Source organism: Triturus cristatus, chromosome 7 (assembly GCF_964204655.1).
Source record: "Triturus cristatus chromosome 7, aTriCri1.1, whole genome shotgun sequence".
In the NCBI taxonomy this organism is placed as follows: domain Eukaryota; kingdom Metazoa; phylum Chordata; class Amphibia; order Caudata; family Salamandridae; genus Triturus; species Triturus cristatus.
The window spans coordinates 1488257647-1488277541 of record NC_140590.1 but is presented as its reverse complement, the minus strand read 5'-3'; the positions used below and the strand labels follow the sequence as shown (position 1 = coordinate 1488277541).

The following is a 19895-nucleotide window of genomic DNA, read 5'->3' as shown; positions in this document are numbered from 1 at the left end:
CATTCTCAGCTAAGAATATTGAAAATACAATAAATGTACCACCATTTATACTGCCCTTTGACACGTCTCAGTTCCATCAATTATCTGTCCTCTATCTTCTTTTCATAACCCAAACCTCAAGTCCCACTTAGTAAGTGCCTGCATTCCATGTACATACACAGTTCTATAAATGCAAAAAAGAAATGCCTGCACTCATGAAACTGAAGCGTGGGTAACCCCAAAAAACCTGAGCAATCCCTGAATGCACCAACCAATGTGAAAATGCCAGGCCCTCTGCACCATGAGCTGCAGTTGTAAGGAAACTGCTAATAAATAGAGGCAAACAAAGAAAAATCTAGGACTACAAGAGAATTTACGCACCATTTGCAACTGAGCATTATTTGGTTTTAGCAGGACCTTACAAATTCTTCCTAGGTTGTCAACTCTTGCAAGCCTTGAATATGCAGAATTTTTATAAAGGACTGTTTACTAATATTCTATTCTTTTTTATTTTCCTCATATTCCCTTTTAATTCCGAATGAATTGTCAGGATCCTCCTATCATGCCACCAGTTGTGAGCACTTGAAGACATTCTGAGGGCCTGCTTTCATCATGAATACTGGTTTGGAATCCATGCTATACTATCCATGCTACACTCTCCACCTTGTTCTGCCTTTACTTTCTACCACAATATCCTGATTGTTTTGCATGTTGGGTTTCTGACCACATATTAGCTCAGTTGGCATTGGTTTGCTTGGTTTCCTTGTGCTGATCTAATATTCTGAGCTTGGTCTGAAATCCTGTATTTAATCAATGTACCAGCGGGGCAGTACTTGTTCCAGTGCCTATTGGGTACATTCTTGAATTCCCTGTTCTGAATTAAAGTTTGAATTTCCATGTACCAGCAGGGCAATACTTGTCCAGGGCTTGTTGTGGACATTCTTGCATTCCTTTCCTAATTTCTAGTTTGAATTACAAAGAGGGGATTACTTGTCCCAGTCTCTGTTAGTTACAGCCTGTTATTGATTCAATCATTCCTGTTCTTGATTTCTGAAGTCCTGTTCATAATTCCTTGTCTTGATGTTCTCCCTGTCTCTTTGCTTCCTCTATTATTACCTGAGCAAGTGCTAGTGTAGTATCTCTCTTCAGTCTCTATCGCTTGTTCTTTCCAATTGAATGGTTTCCTCCTCTTGAGCTTTGGCTGTCCTGTATTCTGATAATTTTTTACATCTGATTTTGTATTTAGTTCCAAATTCGATCCACTGGCTGTTGCAGCGTATATCAGTTTACAGTGTGACCTCTGGCTTGATTTCTATTCCTACCAGGTACGGGAAAGACTTCTGTTGTTGCACCCAGGTCCTTTGGAGTCTCAGAGTTGTTGTCTGTCTCGGTCTCCCTGACTCTGAGTACAACACTCTCTATATCAGAAAGCCCAATCTATGACTTTGCTGTATGGAAATTGTTAATAGTAATCTGCTAGTGCTAATCCAAATGGAATTTTTCTAAGCTTCTAAGAGACTGTTTCATCTCTCTCTCCTTGTCCCTGCTTACAGACATCTCCTATCCTATGTAGTTCTGTGACTACAGTCATATTTGAGTAGCCTGGTATTTACCTTGCCCTGTCACCTTGTTAAGTGTTACCTCTGGAATCATCTGTCCCTGCCTTCACTTCCTGACATGAATTCACAAAGTCAAATATATTCCAGGTACCTTATTTCATAAATATTTAACTTCAAACTGCACTTAATTGGCAGGAACTATTATATTTTGTTTTTAACTCGAGCTACATTGCCAGGGTCGAAATGGCCTATAGGACAATCAGGCAGTGCCAAAGGCCGGTTTAAACAATTGATTTCCCTGATATTACACAACATTGCCAGGAGCAGCACAAATATGTGGAGTCTTCCAAATCTTCTACAACCGTATACAGCGTGTCTTTCCAAGTTCAAAACCTTCACCGATTTACAGAACGTGGGCCACTTCACTATCTATTTCTCCTATTGCTCCTGATGAGTTAAGTTATACTTCTTGCATTCTGTTTGAATCACTGTCATTCAAATTGTAGTTCCTCTTGGGTGTAATAATTTTTAAACAGAGTCAGAGAAATTCATACCATGTTTCAATCCCATTTCTTTTATCCAAGCAAAACTTGATATTTCTCTTTTGATTGAATGAGAAGAACATTATCCCTCTAAATACTTTGCACTTTATTTTGGCATTTGCCTTCGGTACTTTGCCTTCCATAAAATTCTAAGCATTTAGATCCCACGATTGTTATTCTAACTCAGGTCTTGAGCGTAAAGGCTGTGGGTACATCTCTATCACCAACTTCAAAACATTTTTACCTAGTTTAGTTTCCATATTCCTGATACTAATGGCCAATATCTGTGTTAATGGAAATAAGAGACACATCCAACAATAGGTACCTGACAACAGAGTTAGTCAACACACTGTGTTCACTATTTACCGTGGTGTGCTCATTTTATTTCATCTTGTATACTAACCTTACCGCCACGTCACAAGCTACGTTTAGGAATGCGTATGTGGACTTAGGAATAGTGCGTACAATATTTACCTTGAAGAAATAGAGAATGCTAAGTTTTTGGGTTAATATCTTGACCATATGTAGTCAGTCCAACCATTTACCACTGACTAAGCTTGCTGTTAAAGAATAGATTTCTGACTACTGGCCTGACTTCTTATACTAGAAACTAGATCTATAGTGAGAGTTACTACATAATATCACTGCATGGAATTCACACAGGTCCAGAACATCCTACATACAAACGTTTCCCGTAAAGATTAAGTGATTTACTGAACAAAACTATCACTGTTAACAAGATCATGAGGATTGAATTTAACCAGTTTCGACAAGAAGTAGGAAGAAATGTAATAAATGTGATACCTGTCTAGATTTAAGGTGATCTTCAATTTATCTCCCCCTAAAACTGAAAATTTAGCAATCAAATTGGCAGTCTGCAAGGAGAAATGATGAAGAAAGTCAGTGCTCAGTTAAAAAAAAGAAAACATTCACTGCATAGCATCATACTATATAGTACAATTAAAAGGCCATGAGTTTACTCTTCAGAAAATAACCAAAACTTCCCAAACTTCAGGAGTCTAACAATAAGCATTATATATGTTCAAAGTGGGGACAAATGAAAACAGACAAACTAGTGAAGAAGGCAAATCTTTTCAAAGTGATATAGTGAACGGACAGGGCAGATAAAATGAGTTAATATCAAACTGAATGGGAAATATGGACCTGGAATGGTAGGCTACACTGTGTACAAATATTAAAGCTAGTACTTGGAACATTAAAGGCACATATGGAGGTTAGGAGTTTTGTCTGAAAATTAAGAAACATTATAAAAAGAAAAATTAAGCAATGATTTGCAAACCTCTGCCAAGAGGAGAATGGAGGCATAGAAGATAGAGGAACGATAGGTTGGTGAGGCCTAACAAAGATTAAATACATTATACTCACCACACTCAAGGCACAGATGGAGCGGAGCGAAGAGTCGGGCATAGATGCAAAAACCTCTGCTTTGGCATATATTAATACCGCCCCTTGATTCTTCTTCAAAGTCACCTTCGGAACCTTGGGAACTGTCATCTTCATTACCAGTGGCCTTGACTCAGGGAACATTTCAGCGACCTGCAGCCCAGGGCAGAGACATTCAGAGAGGAACACCATTGGCACAAGAAGACCTTGTGTATTGTAGGACCAAATCCAGTTTTGGAACAGGAAACACAGGAATCCTTTCCTAAATGCATCTACATTTTCCTCTCTCGTCTTCTGATATACAACTGTCTTACTAATGTCCTTTAGTGGGCAGTGTTACCATAATAGTTCTCTTTCTACTGCATCCTTCTTTATACAATAACCCCCTATCCTCACCAGGTACGTAAGACTCTGAGACCCCTTACTAATTTAAACTCACACCAACTATAACTATTAGAGACTAGAGTTAAAATTTCTTTCTACATCATTACATTTTGTTGGCATAGTTACAATACCCTTCTTTACTACAGTAGACCTTGGGCTAGTATGTTAGTGAAGGTCCTTGCTGCATTAAGTGTGAGATTCTGGGTAGCGTGGTAAAAACATTAGTCAATAAAAGACCCTGGATCAATATGGCTAGACAAAAACAACCTTGACAAGTGGGGTCAGTATGCAGGTCAGCATGGAAGACAATGGCTCTTCATTCATAAGAACATTGAAATGTTAGGAGCTCCATTGAAAACAATAGAGTGCTGCGGTAGAAGCCAAGAGCTCCAAAGTTCCAATGTGCCGTTCACAGCTGTTGCTGTGAACAAAGGCATCACAGAGCCCATGGGGATCTCAATGCCCTTGGGGTCCCTGAGGCCTTTGTTGTATTTGTTAGAAAATGTTGCCCTCTAGCGGCGTAATGTTCTAAGAGCCTTATAGCCCTCTGTAGCTGGGCTATACCGGCATTAAAGCCCTGCTCAATTGTTTAAGGACCCCTCCTTCGGCCCAGGTAGTTAACACTGGAGCAGGCCTTTAATGGCTGGTTGAGCCTGCTACGGTGGGCTATAAAGCTATATTATATGAGATGCTTAGTCAGTATTGAATGATATATGTATGCCCTAATTCTATATCCTACATATGCATTGTGGACTCTTAAAACACCTCAGGTGGCAAAAAGTTCAGTGCTCCTCATGCTCCGCAGCCTTTAAGAGTGTAAATATTAGGAATTCACTCAAGCCTGGTTGGGGAGAGAATGTAGCCTAACGGCTAGGGCAGCCGATCTCAAATCTGGGGAACTGAGTTTGAGTCTCTGCAATGGCGCTCAACATCCTGTGATTCTGGGCAAATCACTTAATCTCCCTATGCCTAACAAAAATGAATGTTTCCTTGTGTAACGTAACTGGTGCTCATGTAAAGCGCTCAGATACCTGATCCTTTCGGGTCAAGTTCACGCTATATAAAATTTTGAGAAAAAAAAACTGTGGCCTAAGGATTAAATAAGCTTGCTCATGAAATGACTCTACCCCACCCTTGGATTATGATTCACCTCTTCAATATAGAAACAAACGTGCATACCTATAGATTAAGTAGCAGGAAGGAAGAATGGTATTAAATCAACAATGGCACAAAAAGGGAGTATAATGCAAATATGATATATAATTTTCCCATCTCTATTTAAAATGAGTCCTTTTGAGTGTGCACTTACCTTTGGAACTAGACCTCCAAGGATAGCTGTTGTCAGAGGTGGCAGTTCTGGGACCTATGTGACGACAAAACTCATCTTAGAAGTTATCCAATTACATCAGCCGTCCCATTTCACATGTTAATCCATTAACCCTTGGCCATGGCCACCATATAATATATCATTTACCTTCTCAAAAATGAGTGCAAGAACCAGAGACCCATCGGTATCAGATGCACAGAAATAGAGGGGGATGGAAATGTGGTGACACACTCTGCTGTCTTTGCATTGGAGGATGGTGATTTCTTTTTTTTTTTTTACTATACCGTTTTCAAATACTTAATATTATTGACTGCTTTGCAAGATGTTAAAATATGAATTACATTTTTGCCATGCCTGTGTGAAGCACTGAAATGTATTACCTGCTAGTGAAGTGGTTTGTCTCTATCTCACTTCATCAATGATTTGGGGAATTTTTGACCAATGTGCCACTTAAGTTGTATACTTTTTTAGACACACGTGTCAGCATGTGGGTATCATTGCACACATGATCTTGCAGTACCTTTGTAAGACAATTCTTAATCGGAGTTTGTTTGGCTTCCTTTTGGTTACTTACGTCTCCATCTTTAAGATCAACTTCAAGAAGGCCCTCTTTTTGAAGGGCAGCCAATACACAGCCAAGGAAATTTGCAGACAGACCAAGCTGTGAAGTGGACGCATCTTTCATTGGTGGCATTACAATTCGCTTTCTGTGGCCCAAGGGATAGTCAATAAGGCCTCCTCCAACACCGCTCACAATCGTCTAGAAATAAGAGGAAATGTGTGCATTTTTAGCGTATTCATTTCTTTGTTTATCATTTAAAGTGACTATGGCCCAAAGTGACTCTGGAATCGTGCACAAATTGTTAATGGAAAATAGATTACATAAATTCACTGAGCAACATATAATCCTTTGGTACATCTTATTTTAACATTAGATCATACACTTACGAACAACTTTAAATAATTTGGACCCAGATCAGTTTATTTTAAATATATGTAAAATATACCATATTCAGAATACAACTGCACTTCTGCTACAAGTAACATAGATTGGTCTTTAACTAAGGTTTGAAAGAGAATTTACACCATAGCATTCTGATGAAAGGGCTGAAAGAGTGGATGTAAAATTCAAGAACTGCCCTAGATACTTTTTCCTTAAGGACCACTGTCACAGAAGTTTGAAAACAAAGTAGGCGACATGGAGAATTGCTTCTGAGGTACCACAGTCTTTTCACTCTAACCAATACTTTTCAACATCCACTTGCTCCGTGCACTTTTGTTACAAGGGGCCGATTTTGCAGCGGGAAGATTTTGCAGAACTTCTGCAAACCTCTCAGGAACAAAAACGGTCCCGGCCCACCGGGGAAATGCCCGTTGCCCACTACGACCAGTGCGGCCCTGCTAATACTGCAGGGTATGGTATTTTCGCAGGTCAGGATTACTGTGCTAGTCTGAGATAATTAATTCAGACTGAGCCGTTTATGAGTCCTAATTATTGCAGGTTTTAACTCACTATAACTACTTTTCTGTTTTCAGTATTCACCATTTCTTTTTTCCTGGTGAAATTTGCAAGGGGGCAGTTTTTAAATATGCTGTATTCGCAGTAGAAAGATATTAAAGGAATGGGGTAAATGGCTCGGACCTGTCGAGCACTGCAGTGTGAATAATACAATGCAATCTGAAGATGGCCAGTCCTCATTGAATGCTTCTTGGGCCCTCATTGCAAGTGGCCTGGTAATTGGTGTGATATTTATGGCACCTGATAAAATCTGACTTAGCTAAGTCAGAATTTATATGGTGTGAACAATACAATTACAAGGTTTTGGGGAACAACATGCAGATGTTGGTGCTTGCACAGTAACCTACACATATTCTAGTAAATACAGGGCATTTTCCCTACAATACATCCCAGCTGGCTTGACCTACGATATTTATCACAAAAACCATAATTGTGAAATGTGTGACAACAGCAATTACAGCACATATCGCAATTGACCAGGCAGCTAATAATGAGGGCCCGAGTCTTGAATCTGCTTTTTGTCGTTGCATCTTACCTGGCTCATCTTTAAAGCTCTTGATGAGTGCAAAGAGCGCTTTTGAAAGAAAATAATCAGGATAGAACAATAAAGCAAATTACATATATTATTCGACACTTACATTTAGATCAAGCTCAATGAACTGGCCGGTGACTATAGGCAGACTTGACACAGTGAACTGGATACTCGAGAGAAGACCAAGTGGCACCAGTGCTGGATGGAAACAAGAGGAAGAAGCATCAAAAGGCAGCTGGACCAAAGATGATTTTTTTTTTCCATGGCAATATTCAGCACAGTTGACAAAGACAATGCAGGCTACTTCATTTATCAGGTGAAATCAATAAATAGCGCCTATTTTGAGATTTATCCTCTAAATGAGGCATAACGTGTGGAATTAGGTGCTTACCGCACCAAACATCTGTATATCTCGGTAACTACCAGCCATTTTTCTTCCTTTAAATTCTGGCAGGTTTAGCCTGTCTAAATTTAAGGGGGAATGGCTTTTTATCGCTCTCAGTCTATACTAGGGAGCTTATTTATGATAAAATGTCAGAGCGCAGAGCTGCGTCAAAATTGGCAGTGCCGTGCTTTGTCAATTTCAAAACTCAGGGATGCGCCGTATTCACGAGAACACGGTGCATCCCTGTGTTTTCCCTAGCGCTGGAGCTAAATTTAGCTGCCTAGCGCCAAAGCAGGCACCCTTGCTTGCACCATAGTACAAGCGTGCCTGTGTTGAAGGGAAAGATTGTTTATGTGCAGGAAGGCATCCCTTACCACACATAAACAATCACTAATGCTGATTTGTTGCTTCTATGTGTGCTGCAGAATGCAGCACACATAGAAGTAGCAAATCGTCATTATTTAAGGATTGTTTATGTGAAGGAAGGGGCACATTCCTGCACTTCAACAATCATTATTGGCGTTTGGCTCTTAAAAGCAAAAACGAGGAAAAATAAAAGTATTTCTCCTTGTTTCACCATTCTAATGCCTGCTGCTTGCCGTTAGTTTTTGTTGCTGCCTCAGATTTACACATCCTTGTGAATCTGTGGCAGCATCTAAAAGCAATGGCTTTTGCGATGGAACGTCCACAGCAACACCCATTTCACGCTCCTTTCACGCTACATGATGCGTGTAAAAGGGCCATATTTACAAGGCGGAATTAAGCCACAAAAAGTGGCTTAACGCTGCTTCGTAAATATGGCGAAGGGCATATCGCCACCAGAACGTCGCTAAAATTGACACTCTCGTGGCGATATAGCCTTGTACATATGACCCAAGGTGCGATAAAAGTGCATCATCCTGATATGTGCTGTAACATCAACCAGCACACATATCAGTAACCCTGGGCGTAGTTTGCGAAGTAGTGCTACGTGTAGCTACGCGAAGTGCACTTCGCACTACGCGAGCTACGCGTAGCTTCGCAAACTGCGTAGTGCACTGTGCAAGATGCTGTTCGCACTGATTGCACAGTGCCAGATGCTTGTCCGCACTGTGCAATCAGTGCAAACTGCATCTTGCACAGTGCAAGCGGTCGTTTTCTGCTGCTCGAGTAGATTTCTACTCGAGCGGCAGCTTTCTCAAGGCGGACTGGTAGTTTTTCATTGCCAGGGATCGCGAGCAAACGCGACCACTTGCAATGAGAAACCTGACCTTCCCGCGTTGAGAAGCTCGCCGGGATGTTTATTTTCCACGCTCGCGATCGGCAACTTGATGTTGCTGATCGCAAACGAGGAAAAAGTCTCGCCGGGATGTCATTTTGCTTGCTCGCGGACGCCAACTTGACATTGAGGACCGCGAGCAAGCAAAAAATGACTGCTGCACTACGCTACCTGTCCTCATTCACTCTTTCACCATGCTCCCTCCCTGAATCAGTGGATACAAATCAAGGACACGAAATTGATCACGCCCTGTGTCTTATGTTGGGGAGCAGAGAGAAGGAAACAACCTTCAGGAGGGAGATGGGTGTGGAGGCAGAGTAGGTTCTCTACACATTCATGAAGTAATTATGTTATTGATCATTGCCTCAGTCAATGAACAGGAGTCATTTTCCAGTGTTTTTTGTATATACAGCGTGACCGTGACATCACCTCTCCTCGTTAAATTGCATGCCCTTGCTTGTGAGTCTGGGTCCTAGACAGGGCCACGTGGATTATGCGATTTTGTGGCTGCACATTTTTCCACTTAGTTATAGATTCGCCGCATTTACCAAATTATCCATCAGCAGCAGCATAATCTGCATGTTTTAGCAACCAAATTGTTTCCAGCTCTAACAGGTCAAGATTTACTAAAAATTAAGCAACACATTTTGCACTTTTTTTGTTTGCAGATTTATATAGCGCAAACTCAACTAGAAGGTATTGGAGCGCTTTACATGAACATCAATTACGTTGCACAAGGACACATTCATTTTTTTGGGTTGGCACGGGGAGATTAAGTGATTTGCCCAGAATCACATACATTTTTTGGTAGGCACAGGGAGATTAAGTGATTTGCCCAGAATCACATACATTTTTTGGGTAGGCACGGGGAGATTAAGGGATTTGCCCTGAATCACAGAAAGCTGAGCTGATGCCGCGGCTGGAACCTTGTTCTCCAGCTCCCAAGTCGGTAGCTCTGGCCGTAAGGCCGCAACCTCTCCCCATGTGCTGAGCACTTGTTGACTGATCACTTTTCTGTTACTTGGTGCTATATTTGTGTTAAACTGGTACCGATGAGGTGAAACCTATGCCCAAACAGTGTTAATAAGTGTAGAAGTGACAAAATAATGAACTAATAGTCTCACAAAATGTGCAACATTGCGCTACATAATTTTCCTTTTCGATCCACATAATTTAGTCAACCCTGCCGCTTTATTTGTTCCTCCCCTGCTGCCTAGTTCCATTTAACCTTGTTATAAATCAAGAGCAAGCCAATAAGTTTCACTGATGACTGGATTTGCAGTTCATAACTGAATAGTTTCAGCCACGAAAGTCTGATACGCCGACCTCTCTTGAAATCTGTGGCAACCCCATGATGATCTATGAATGCGTGGACTGAACTGTAACAACTTAGGGGCAGATTTATGAGGTTTTGCCGTAGGGAAGTGCAGCAGGCCTTCCTGCTGCGCTTCCCTACGGCAAAAGAAAAGGACAGGGATGCGCCGAATCTATAAAATGCGGCGCATTCCTGTCTTTTTCCCCTGCGCCGGCGCACAATGGGCTGCCTGCGCCAACGCAAGCACCTCTGCACCATGGTGCAAGGGCGCCTGCGTTGCGGGGATGAATATTTTTGTATAGGAAGGGAAACCTTTCTGTACAAAAATAATCACAAGAGGTTTTTCCTCTTTGTATGGGTGCTGCAGAATGCAGCACACATAGAAAAAGGAAAAACGAGGAGAAATAAAGATATTTCTCCCCTGGGGAGGCGTAAGCTTTTGGCACTGACTCAGATTTACGATTTCTCGTAAATCTGGGGCAGTGTCAAAAGGCCATGGATGTTGCTGGGAACGCCCCCAGCAACACCCATTGCACGCCCCTTTAACGCAGAACACTGCGTTAAAGGGACTGATATTTATGAGGCAGCATTAAGCCACAAAAAGTGGCTCAGTGCTGCCTGATAAATATCACGCAGGCTTCTGCGCCACGGAACGTCACAAAAAGTGACGTTCCGATGGCGCAACGGGACTCATAAATCTGGCCCTTAAAATTTGCAATATATGGCTAGCAAACATACAAGCAACCTCAAAACAGTGCTGGTGAACATGCGTGTGAATAACTTCCAAACATTTTTTGTTTACTCAACGAGACTCTTAGAGACATACATATCATGCCACGTCACTACTTGTAGAGGAGCCCGACTATTGAAAGCACATCAGAAGTCATAACTTCACAAGGACAACAGAATTTGTGGACATAAAGAGAGATACAAAAGACTCACAATTCACAGTGAGCAGCAATCCATTCACCAGGTCCAACACGACGTTAAGAACAGGACAAAGCTGCAACAAAAATAACACAAGGCATAACAGTGACTTCTAGTTTTATTTTCTTCGCATTCTTCTTGCATTTAGGGGCGCATCCTCAATCTGACGCAGGACAAGACTCAGGAAGGGATTGGACAAGGTCCCGAGCTGCCATTCTGCTCTGCGCCAGAATGTCTATTTTGCATACAGTGGGGCAGATTTATGAGGTTTTGCCGTAGGGAAGCGCAGAAGGCCTTCCTTCTGCGCTTCCCTACGGCAAAAGAAAAGGGCAGGGATGCGCCGTATCTATAAAATGCGGCGCATTCCTGTCCTTTTCCCCTGCGCCGGCGCACAATGGGCTGCCTGCGCCAACGAAGGCACCTCTGCACCATGGTGCAAGGGTGCCTGCGTTGCGGAGATGAATATTTTTGTACAGGAAGGGAAACCTTTCTGTACAAAAATCACAAGAGGTTTTTCCTCTTTGTATGGGTGCTGCAGAATGCAGCACACATAGAAAAAGGAAAAACGAGGAGAAATGAAGATATTTCTCCCCGTTGCGCCTCCCTTACGCCTCCCCTGGGGAGGCAGAAGCTTTTGGCGCTGCCTCAGATTTACGATTTCTCGTAAATCTGGGGCAGTGTCAAAAGGCCATGGATGTTGCTGGGAACGCCCCCAGCAACACCCATTGCACGCCCCTTTAACGCAGAACACTGCGTTAAAGGGACTGATATTTATGAGGCAGCATTAAGCCAAAAAAAGTGGCTCAGTGCTGCCTGATAAATATCACGCAGGCCTCTGCGCCACGGAACTCCACAAAAAGTGACGTTCCGAAGGCGCAACGGGCCTCATAAATCTGCCCCAGTATCTCTGTGGTTACTGACTCTCTAAAGAATGACAAAAATTTCCCGCAGGTTTATGCCAATCGAAGTCAATGAAGATATTTAGGAATGTTGTGACAGGGTTGTCAAGATGGTAATCTCATTGACTCTCTAAAGGATGGTCTTTCTTGAAGTGCATGGACTGGGAAACATCTATTACAGCGCAGGCATTACCTCATACTGCCTTTACAACGCAGTCAGTACCACCACTGTGATGTTACCACGAGTTCTATTACAATGCAAGTAATTACAATGACTTGCTTTAGGAAATGCGGTGTTGCACTGGTGTTGGATTTTAAGTCCAACACTTTTTATACTGATACACTGACCGGAGTTGGAATAGTAATTTAAACTATTACAAAGCCCAGCGCTTCCCTAATGCAAGTCATTGTAATGACTTGCGTAGTAATGGAACTCATGGTAACGACACATTCGTGGCATTGACTACGTTGTTAAGCCATGCATAGTTTTTGCATGCATAATAACAGATGCTATTCATGCATGGTATTCTACCTTTACTATGCGGTCATTACTTCGTATTACCATTACTACGCATATTTTAGTTCGCAGATGCCATTAATTAGCATGCATTTACTTAGCATGCATTTACTACGCATGTTCCATTACTTACCATGCACTTATTATGCATAATGAAGTTACTGTGCAAATTAAAGTTTTGGGGTACAGGGGTATTTTTTGGGGTCAGGGTGGGTTAGGGTTTTGGGGTGTAGGGGGTATTTTTAGGATTCAGGGTGCATTTAAGGTTTTGGAGTGCTGGGGTATTTTTGGGGTTCAGGGTGTGTTTAGGTTTTGGGGTGCTGGGGTAATTTTAGGGGTCAGGGTTGGTTAGGGTTTTGGGGTGTTGGGGGTCATTTTAGGGTGCAGGGTGCATTTAGGTTTTGGGGTACTGTGGTATTTTTAGGGGTCAGGGTAGGTTCGGATTTTGGGGTGCATGGGGTATTTAGAGGGTTCAGGGTGTGATTAAGATTTTGGGGTGCTGGGGTATTTTTGGGGTTCAGGGTGTGTTTAGGTTTTGGGGTACAGGGGTATTGTTAGGGGTCAGGGTGGGTTAGGGTTTTGGGGTGTAGGGGTATTTTTTAGGGTTCAAGGTGCGTTTAAGGTTTTGGGGTGCTGGGGTATTGTTGGGCTTCAGGGTGCGTTTAGGTTTTGGGTGCGGGGGTAATTTTAGTAGTCAGGGTGTGTTAGGGTTTTGGGGTGTAGGGGGTAATTTTAGGGTTCAGGGTGCATTTAGGATTTGGGTACTGGGGTATTTTTAGGGGTCAGGATTGTTTAAGGTTTTGGTGTGTTGGGGTATTTTTAGGATTCAGGGTGCGTTTAGGTTTTGGGGTACAGGGGTATTTTTAGGGGTAAGGGTGGGTTAGGGTTTTGGGATGTAGCGGGTATTTTTAGGGTTCAGGGTGCGTTTAAAGTTTTGGGGTGCTGGGGTATTATTGGGGTTCAGGGTGCATTTAGGTTTTGGGGTGCAGGGATATTTTTAGGGGTCAGGGTGCGTGCCAGAGGATAGATAACTATTATGATTAATTTTTTGTTTTAAAGTACCAATAACACGTTGTAACAGTATGCGTAATAATAACTGTGAAGTAAAAGCATTTTTAATGTATTTGTATATATTTGCGAAGTAAAAGCATGCACACTAAAATCATTCATAGTAATGGTATTTGCGAAGTGAAAACTTCAAAGTAAAGACCTGCGGAGTAACTGTATGCTAAGTAACATCATATATTCCTATGCACTCTCAGGAGGTCTCTCAGAGTGCACTCTCTGAGGAGATGGTCGTACGGATGGGTTTGGCTATTGTCAGGCTCATAGTATCAGTAGAAATGTCAACACCTTTGTCTCACACATCGCTGAGGTAGCATACGGAGTTCTTTTATCAGGGTTTGTGGAAAGTGCATGCATTTCATAAAAGAAGATTCACTAATTATTTAGAAGTTCTATTGCTTATTACTTTATGATAAACACCTGAAGGACTTTTCGTTATTGCAACTTATTCATAGAGTAAATAACTTTCACAGCTGGTATACGCTTAACTGATCAAATGGAGGGGTCCAATAATACCCCTTGAAGACTCCTGGAGAGGGCGCCTAGCGGCCCCATGGTTGGTTCCATTGTCTTTAAAAAACACTTCTCAGAGAAACAAACTAATGGCATCATTTTGAAACGTTAGTAAAGTGACCTCTCAAAAAATAGTATTCTGCCTGCTTACACACCCCCCACATTCCAAAGCAGCCAAGGCTGTGCAGGTAAGAGCGGTGGGGCCGGGTTTGTGGGGGAGTTTAGCAGACGACCACAAGAGGAAATTAAATAAATAATTAATTTTCGCTCGTCGTCGTCTGTTGAAATCCCCCTAAATATGGCCCCACTGCCCCACCTCTCTTACTTGCACGGGCCGCGGCTGTTCCAAAGCCTGATTCTAAGGAATGTGCAAGGCAGACATCCAACTGGTGGAGTCTTTCTACTTGCACCATAGTTGTATGACACTATATCAATGTTGAAAATATGGACGGACAATGACATCACCTTTATAAGATCGCCTACTATTAGATCCTCAAGGTAAGAATTTAGGGCCACATGTATGAAAGTTTAAAATACTGAGTTCCTAATTGCGATTTCCTGTGAATCGCAATTAGGAAATCGCTATTTCAAATGTATGAAACTCTTTTGAGTTTCATGTGCAATTACCAGTGGGTCGCAAATAAACCTAACTCATGAATATTAATGATGTAACTCTCGGTTTGCGACCCACTGGGAATCGCTATAATCACAGGGCTGGTGGCTTGCTGGGGTCAGCAGACCACCATGTCTGTGATTGCTTTTTTGTACAAAATATGGTTTGATTGAAGAGCATTTTTTGCATTCGCAACTTGGCTGATTCTGAGAATCGGCCCGTTTGCGGATGCAAAAGTGCTTCGTACATGTGGCCCATAATTACTGTTCTTGCTACATAACTACTTCCCTAGACTCAATTCGTTATGTAGCAGTTAGATTAATGTGATGGATACAATATTTTTGTCAAGCACTATAACACATGTAAGCTAGTGGGAGTATACTTCCACTAATGTGCTAATGACCAGAATTGTAAATGCCATCATATGTGATGGTGGACAGATGACCCAATTTGATAGTTCAACACTGTGGATATTGGTGTCAACACTTTGAAACACAAGACTATGAAAGACCACCATGCACATTATGGCAGTCTTTTACAAAATATTAGGTTCAAGGGAAATCCACAGGGAACAAGAAATGTGAATAGTGAGAATATGCTTCTACTTGGATTTGCATACCTAATGCACACGGTTTGGCAACAATGAAACCATTTCACATGATGGTCAAATTAGAATTGTCGTCTTACATGATCCCCCAAATTGGCTTCTTGCATGGTGTAGGTCACCACGTCAGGAGAAAGGCCTTACCAATATTGATGGTGTCTTTTGATGCTGCATATTTTGCTTATTCCGTATGGAAGAGGAGGAGCATCGAGCACACACAGTCAGATTTGACATCTGGCATATCAACTCTAAATTCCATAGCTTTGACAATGAGCCATTGTCTGGAGGGGAGCAGCATTAACAACACAATCAGGAATGTGGACTTTATGGGGTTCTGCTTTGAAAGTAACTACATCCTGGTGTCATGTAGTTCCTACAAATCTGTATAGGATCTGATCGTTTTAGACAACATAAACTAAGGGTTTGGTTTCCAGACCGATTCCAGACACCCCCTAAGGATATGTTAGTCTGCAGACCAGCTAGCTCACAGTGCCACTATGAGGATCATAACACTGGGTGGAAAAAGGGCACCTGCCCTATGTATTTGCACACTGAGCGAACTAAGATGGATGGACAGTGCTTGGGCATGTCATCTCACATATCTTCGGCAACACGGAAATAGTCATTTTCCCTATAGGTTTCATAGTCAAAACCTACGTTCATCACTTTTGATTCTATGTGGACAGCTTAGAAACTCCATACCATTAAACATAAGTCAAAGTATGGTGCTCCGCTAGCTCATTTTGTAGAAACAGAATATATATGCCTTTGTCCAGCTAGCAAATTTCAACTTTCCCAAACCTGGATCTCCTTCAGCCAGAAACAAAAAATCAACTAAAAAATCATGCCTAGCCGGGTGAAGATAAATTGATATCACTCTGATTTTTTGTAACATGATTAATTTTGTTCCGCTTTTGTTCAATAGCTTTTTTAATTCCTTTTAATGTTTTATGATTTGAGCACGCACTCATGCGGTCGCTCATGGTGATGGCTGCACTTTTGTAATGAACATTTTTAGTGATGTTGGAAACAGAATATAATAATGAAACCTGATTTAAATTATTTATCTTTAAAATTATTAAGATCTGATACATATTTATAGGAAATTTGCTATTTGCTAATCTTTATTAAAAATAAAGCATTATATAATTAAGTGCCTCTGTTTTATAAAATATTTTCTAGCCCATAACCCGGGTAGCTTCCTCTTTTACATGCACGTGTTTCCAAAAGCTTTGTTTCGAACATGTTTCCAAAGCTTTGTGAACACCAAGAAGTTAGAAACCTGCACAAATCGGAGGAGAGAAATCTGTGGTTGCAGGAGTCCAACTGTTTTAAAGATTTGCACCCATTGTTTCTAATTCGTCCATAAACTTACATGCCATTTATGGTGTTCTTCCAATTGGAAATTGAAAATTGATTTATTTGGAACCTAGAAAATTATTTAAAATTTTAGGAGACTATTGCGACTTTGTTAAAAAGAAACAGAAATATCCCCCGAGAGTTTTCTTCAATTTACTGCTCTCCATTATTTTCAAGAGATATACTTGGCTTCTATTTTGAGAGCTGGCAGTGGAGTAATAAAGGAAAATGGATTTGTATTAAAGGTATTGTCTATTGGGTTTATATAACAAAAGTATTTACAGGAACATCTTCTACTACTTGTTCTTTATTTGATTATGGGATTGGTGTATTTAAGGGGAAATAGTACTCATGGAGAGAACATATGAAATTGCTTTGTTATCAAATTAATATTTTTTTAAATGCGGAAATAAAACTTAAATATAAATACATATAATATATTTCAGGAGTGTAAAGAATATGTTGCAATAAGCCCAGAATACGTTTATTGACAATTTGCGACTTAAAATTAAAAACAAAGATGAAACCAATAACATTATTTCAAGAGCAGGTGTTTTCTGACTCACCACGCCTGGCAAAACATTACGTAGAAGATTGTTCACCAATCCATCCAGGATAGGAGAAAGTAAGCTGTAAACCATGGAAACGTAACAGGTTAGCTATCAAAAAAGACAATAATACATTTATTCTGGGATAATGGTATAATATTGAATGATGTCTGCAGGTGAGCTATCTTGTGTTACCAGCATTATTATTACCTACCATTACCTCTTTGTCCGTCTTCCTCATCCCAGTCCTTACTGGGTGAAAACTTGTTTTTCCTAATGCAGAACCTTGTTTTTCTATCCAACCCAAACTATAAGCATAGTTTCTTTCTACTCCCTGGCCATGACCACATCAAAACAAGAAAACAGAATTAGCCCTTCCTATTTTTATTTTCTACAGTGGATATCTACCCACCATTTCAGGTGAGCATAATTATTTAAATGCATGATGATGTACACTAAGGTTCATGCTATAACAATATCTCAATGAATATTTCAAGTGGCTCATGCTGATCATGCTGCAGATGAATGCCCTTTAGTGGTTCAGGCTGCAGGATATCAGCAATATTTCAATATACATTATATTGTATTGCGGAAAGGATACCTCTCTTTGATGAATGAAGAGGGCATTCCTTTGATGAATAGAATGCACATTATTTTGGAGTGTATTTTATGTCTATGACTGCTGCCAAATCCTGTATTGAACGTGGTAGCAGAAGCAGGAAACATGAGGAAACTGCATTCTTTAGTTACTCGCCAACAGAGTACAAAAGGAAGTCTGATGGACAAGAAGCTAAATAGTATGCTAAAGGTCAGTTTGGGTGATAAAAAGCAACATAAACAGTGTTGCTAGGTGCGGTGCCATATGCAGGTGATGTCCTTCCTTAAATATGCCTCTGAGATGCAGGATTTTGCTTTGTAGCCCTAGTAAAAAATTAGCTCGAGCATAATTCAAAAGATGATTGAACAGGGGGTAGATGCAGCATTTCTGGATAGTGAGGCTCCTCCACCTACTACAGTCATTAAAACAAGAATGGATTCAGAGGAGGTTAGAGAGGGGGAGCCTGATAATGAAGAGGTCAGATGTCATTTCAGTGAATACTTGAACTCAATGAATAGCCGGGACAAATAAGAAATACATTTCGCTTTTTTCTGAGATCTCTGAGAGCATGAAGGAGGACATTTCTTTTTGTCATTATCAAAGACAGTAGCTTGAGAATTTGCCCTTACACTCTGCAGTAAGGAAGGCTTTGCCTCATGAGAGGAAGGAAGTGGTACAGTTGTTTCCAAGGTTCGGGAAAGGAGATACCCTTTAAATAATTTATGAGGACTAGGAATTTCTATTATGAGAAGGAACAGGGCAGTGTTAGAAGCCTTCAGGGAGTCAGAATTAATTATATAGATGGTTTAGTATCTACCTATTGAAGAGTTTATTTTTAAGGACTTTGGTGAGTCATTCACTGATTCCTTCTCTGGATCACTCTCTAGTTCTAAAATCCATACAATCTTTCACCTTTGAACTTTTGTAGTCTATAGACCTGAAATTACCTTCTCGTGAGTGCTCTTTTTGGTAGCAGTCTACTCAAATACAATAACTGGGGAGATTGGAACTCTGTTGTGCTCAGAACCATTTTCACATCTTTTCTCAGATAGGGTGGTTTTTAATATGCATTTATTCATTGTTGCCAACAATTTGGTATTCAATCAATCAATCCATCAAAAAACAGCATTTTGGTCATCCGACCATAAAAGTACAATATACGTTATAAAACATTACATACAATTTTAAGCAAAAGATGTAGGATCAACGAGGTAATTCACACAGACATTATAAAAAATTTGATTGGCTTTAGTATTCAGCTAAAATGCATAAAAGCCTTCTTGTTATACAAATAAGGGCAATGGCAGCATTAGTAGGTCAAAGTTAAGCAATAGGGTCCGCTATGCTGTCTAGACCTCCTATATGCATGGGGTAAGCATCAATACAAGCCCCAAAATTAAAAAGATAAAATGTTTGTGCTTAAAAATTGCACTATTAAAACTATTTATGGGGGAGTAATATGGGACTTCTCCAGGTTCCTCCTGATACCCCACATGTGGCCCAGAAATGTTGCAAGTGAACATGCAAACAGTGGTCTTACGTCACATTTAGGAATATGCAGGGCTTCACCATGCTCGCTGCTTCCCAACTGCTTGCAAATGGATGTAGCCACCTAGCTCTTGGAGGAGAATATGCAGGGCAGGCAAATAAGACATGTGCAAGTGATTCATTCAGTGCAAGACAGCTAGGGCAGTACTTGGTATAAGTTTGGTTACAATGCCACGTACTAGTAAATGAATTCCAGAGAAGTGTGCCAAACCTAAACTGCATGTAAAGTTTCCTGTCACTCTGAGTGTGGATAATATAAAGGTAGCCATCCAGGGATCTTGCAATTTTAAAGTCCGCAAATTCCACTGTTAGCCTATCCCTTGATGTGTTGTTGAATTTAATCAGGGCTACCGAGTCCCAATACAAAACTGATTTTACTTGATTTTTGCTGGGAGGCAGTAAGGGGTTAGTTTTATCCCATTGTCAGTTTACCTCAATGCATTATAGAAATTGTTTTGTGTTTTTTATCCAACCTACCTTATTAAATGTATCAAGGGAGC

At 40.9% G+C, this 19895-nt stretch overlaps 1 protein-coding gene across 1 annotated transcript in view; it reads right to left on the bottom strand.

Annotated features, from left to right (window-relative positions):
• The window catches only part of LOC146812238 (BPI fold-containing family B member 4-like), a 44594-nt gene that overhangs the window by 11172 nt on the left and 13527 nt on the right, over positions 1-19895 (bottom strand). Inside the window, exons 5-11 of the mRNA XM_085615146.1 lie at positions 17268-17331; positions 11147-11207; positions 7353-7444; positions 5770-5955; positions 5178-5231; positions 3467-3637; positions 2885-2955 (exon numbers count right to left, since the gene is read on the bottom strand). Coding sequence (XP_085471272.1) covers positions 2885-2955; positions 3467-3637; positions 5178-5231; positions 5770-5955; positions 7353-7444; positions 11147-11207; positions 17268-17331 — 699 coding nt within the window. The remainder of the gene's footprint in view (positions 1-2884; positions 2956-3466; positions 3638-5177; positions 5232-5769; positions 5956-7352; positions 7445-11146; positions 11208-17267; positions 17332-19895) is intronic.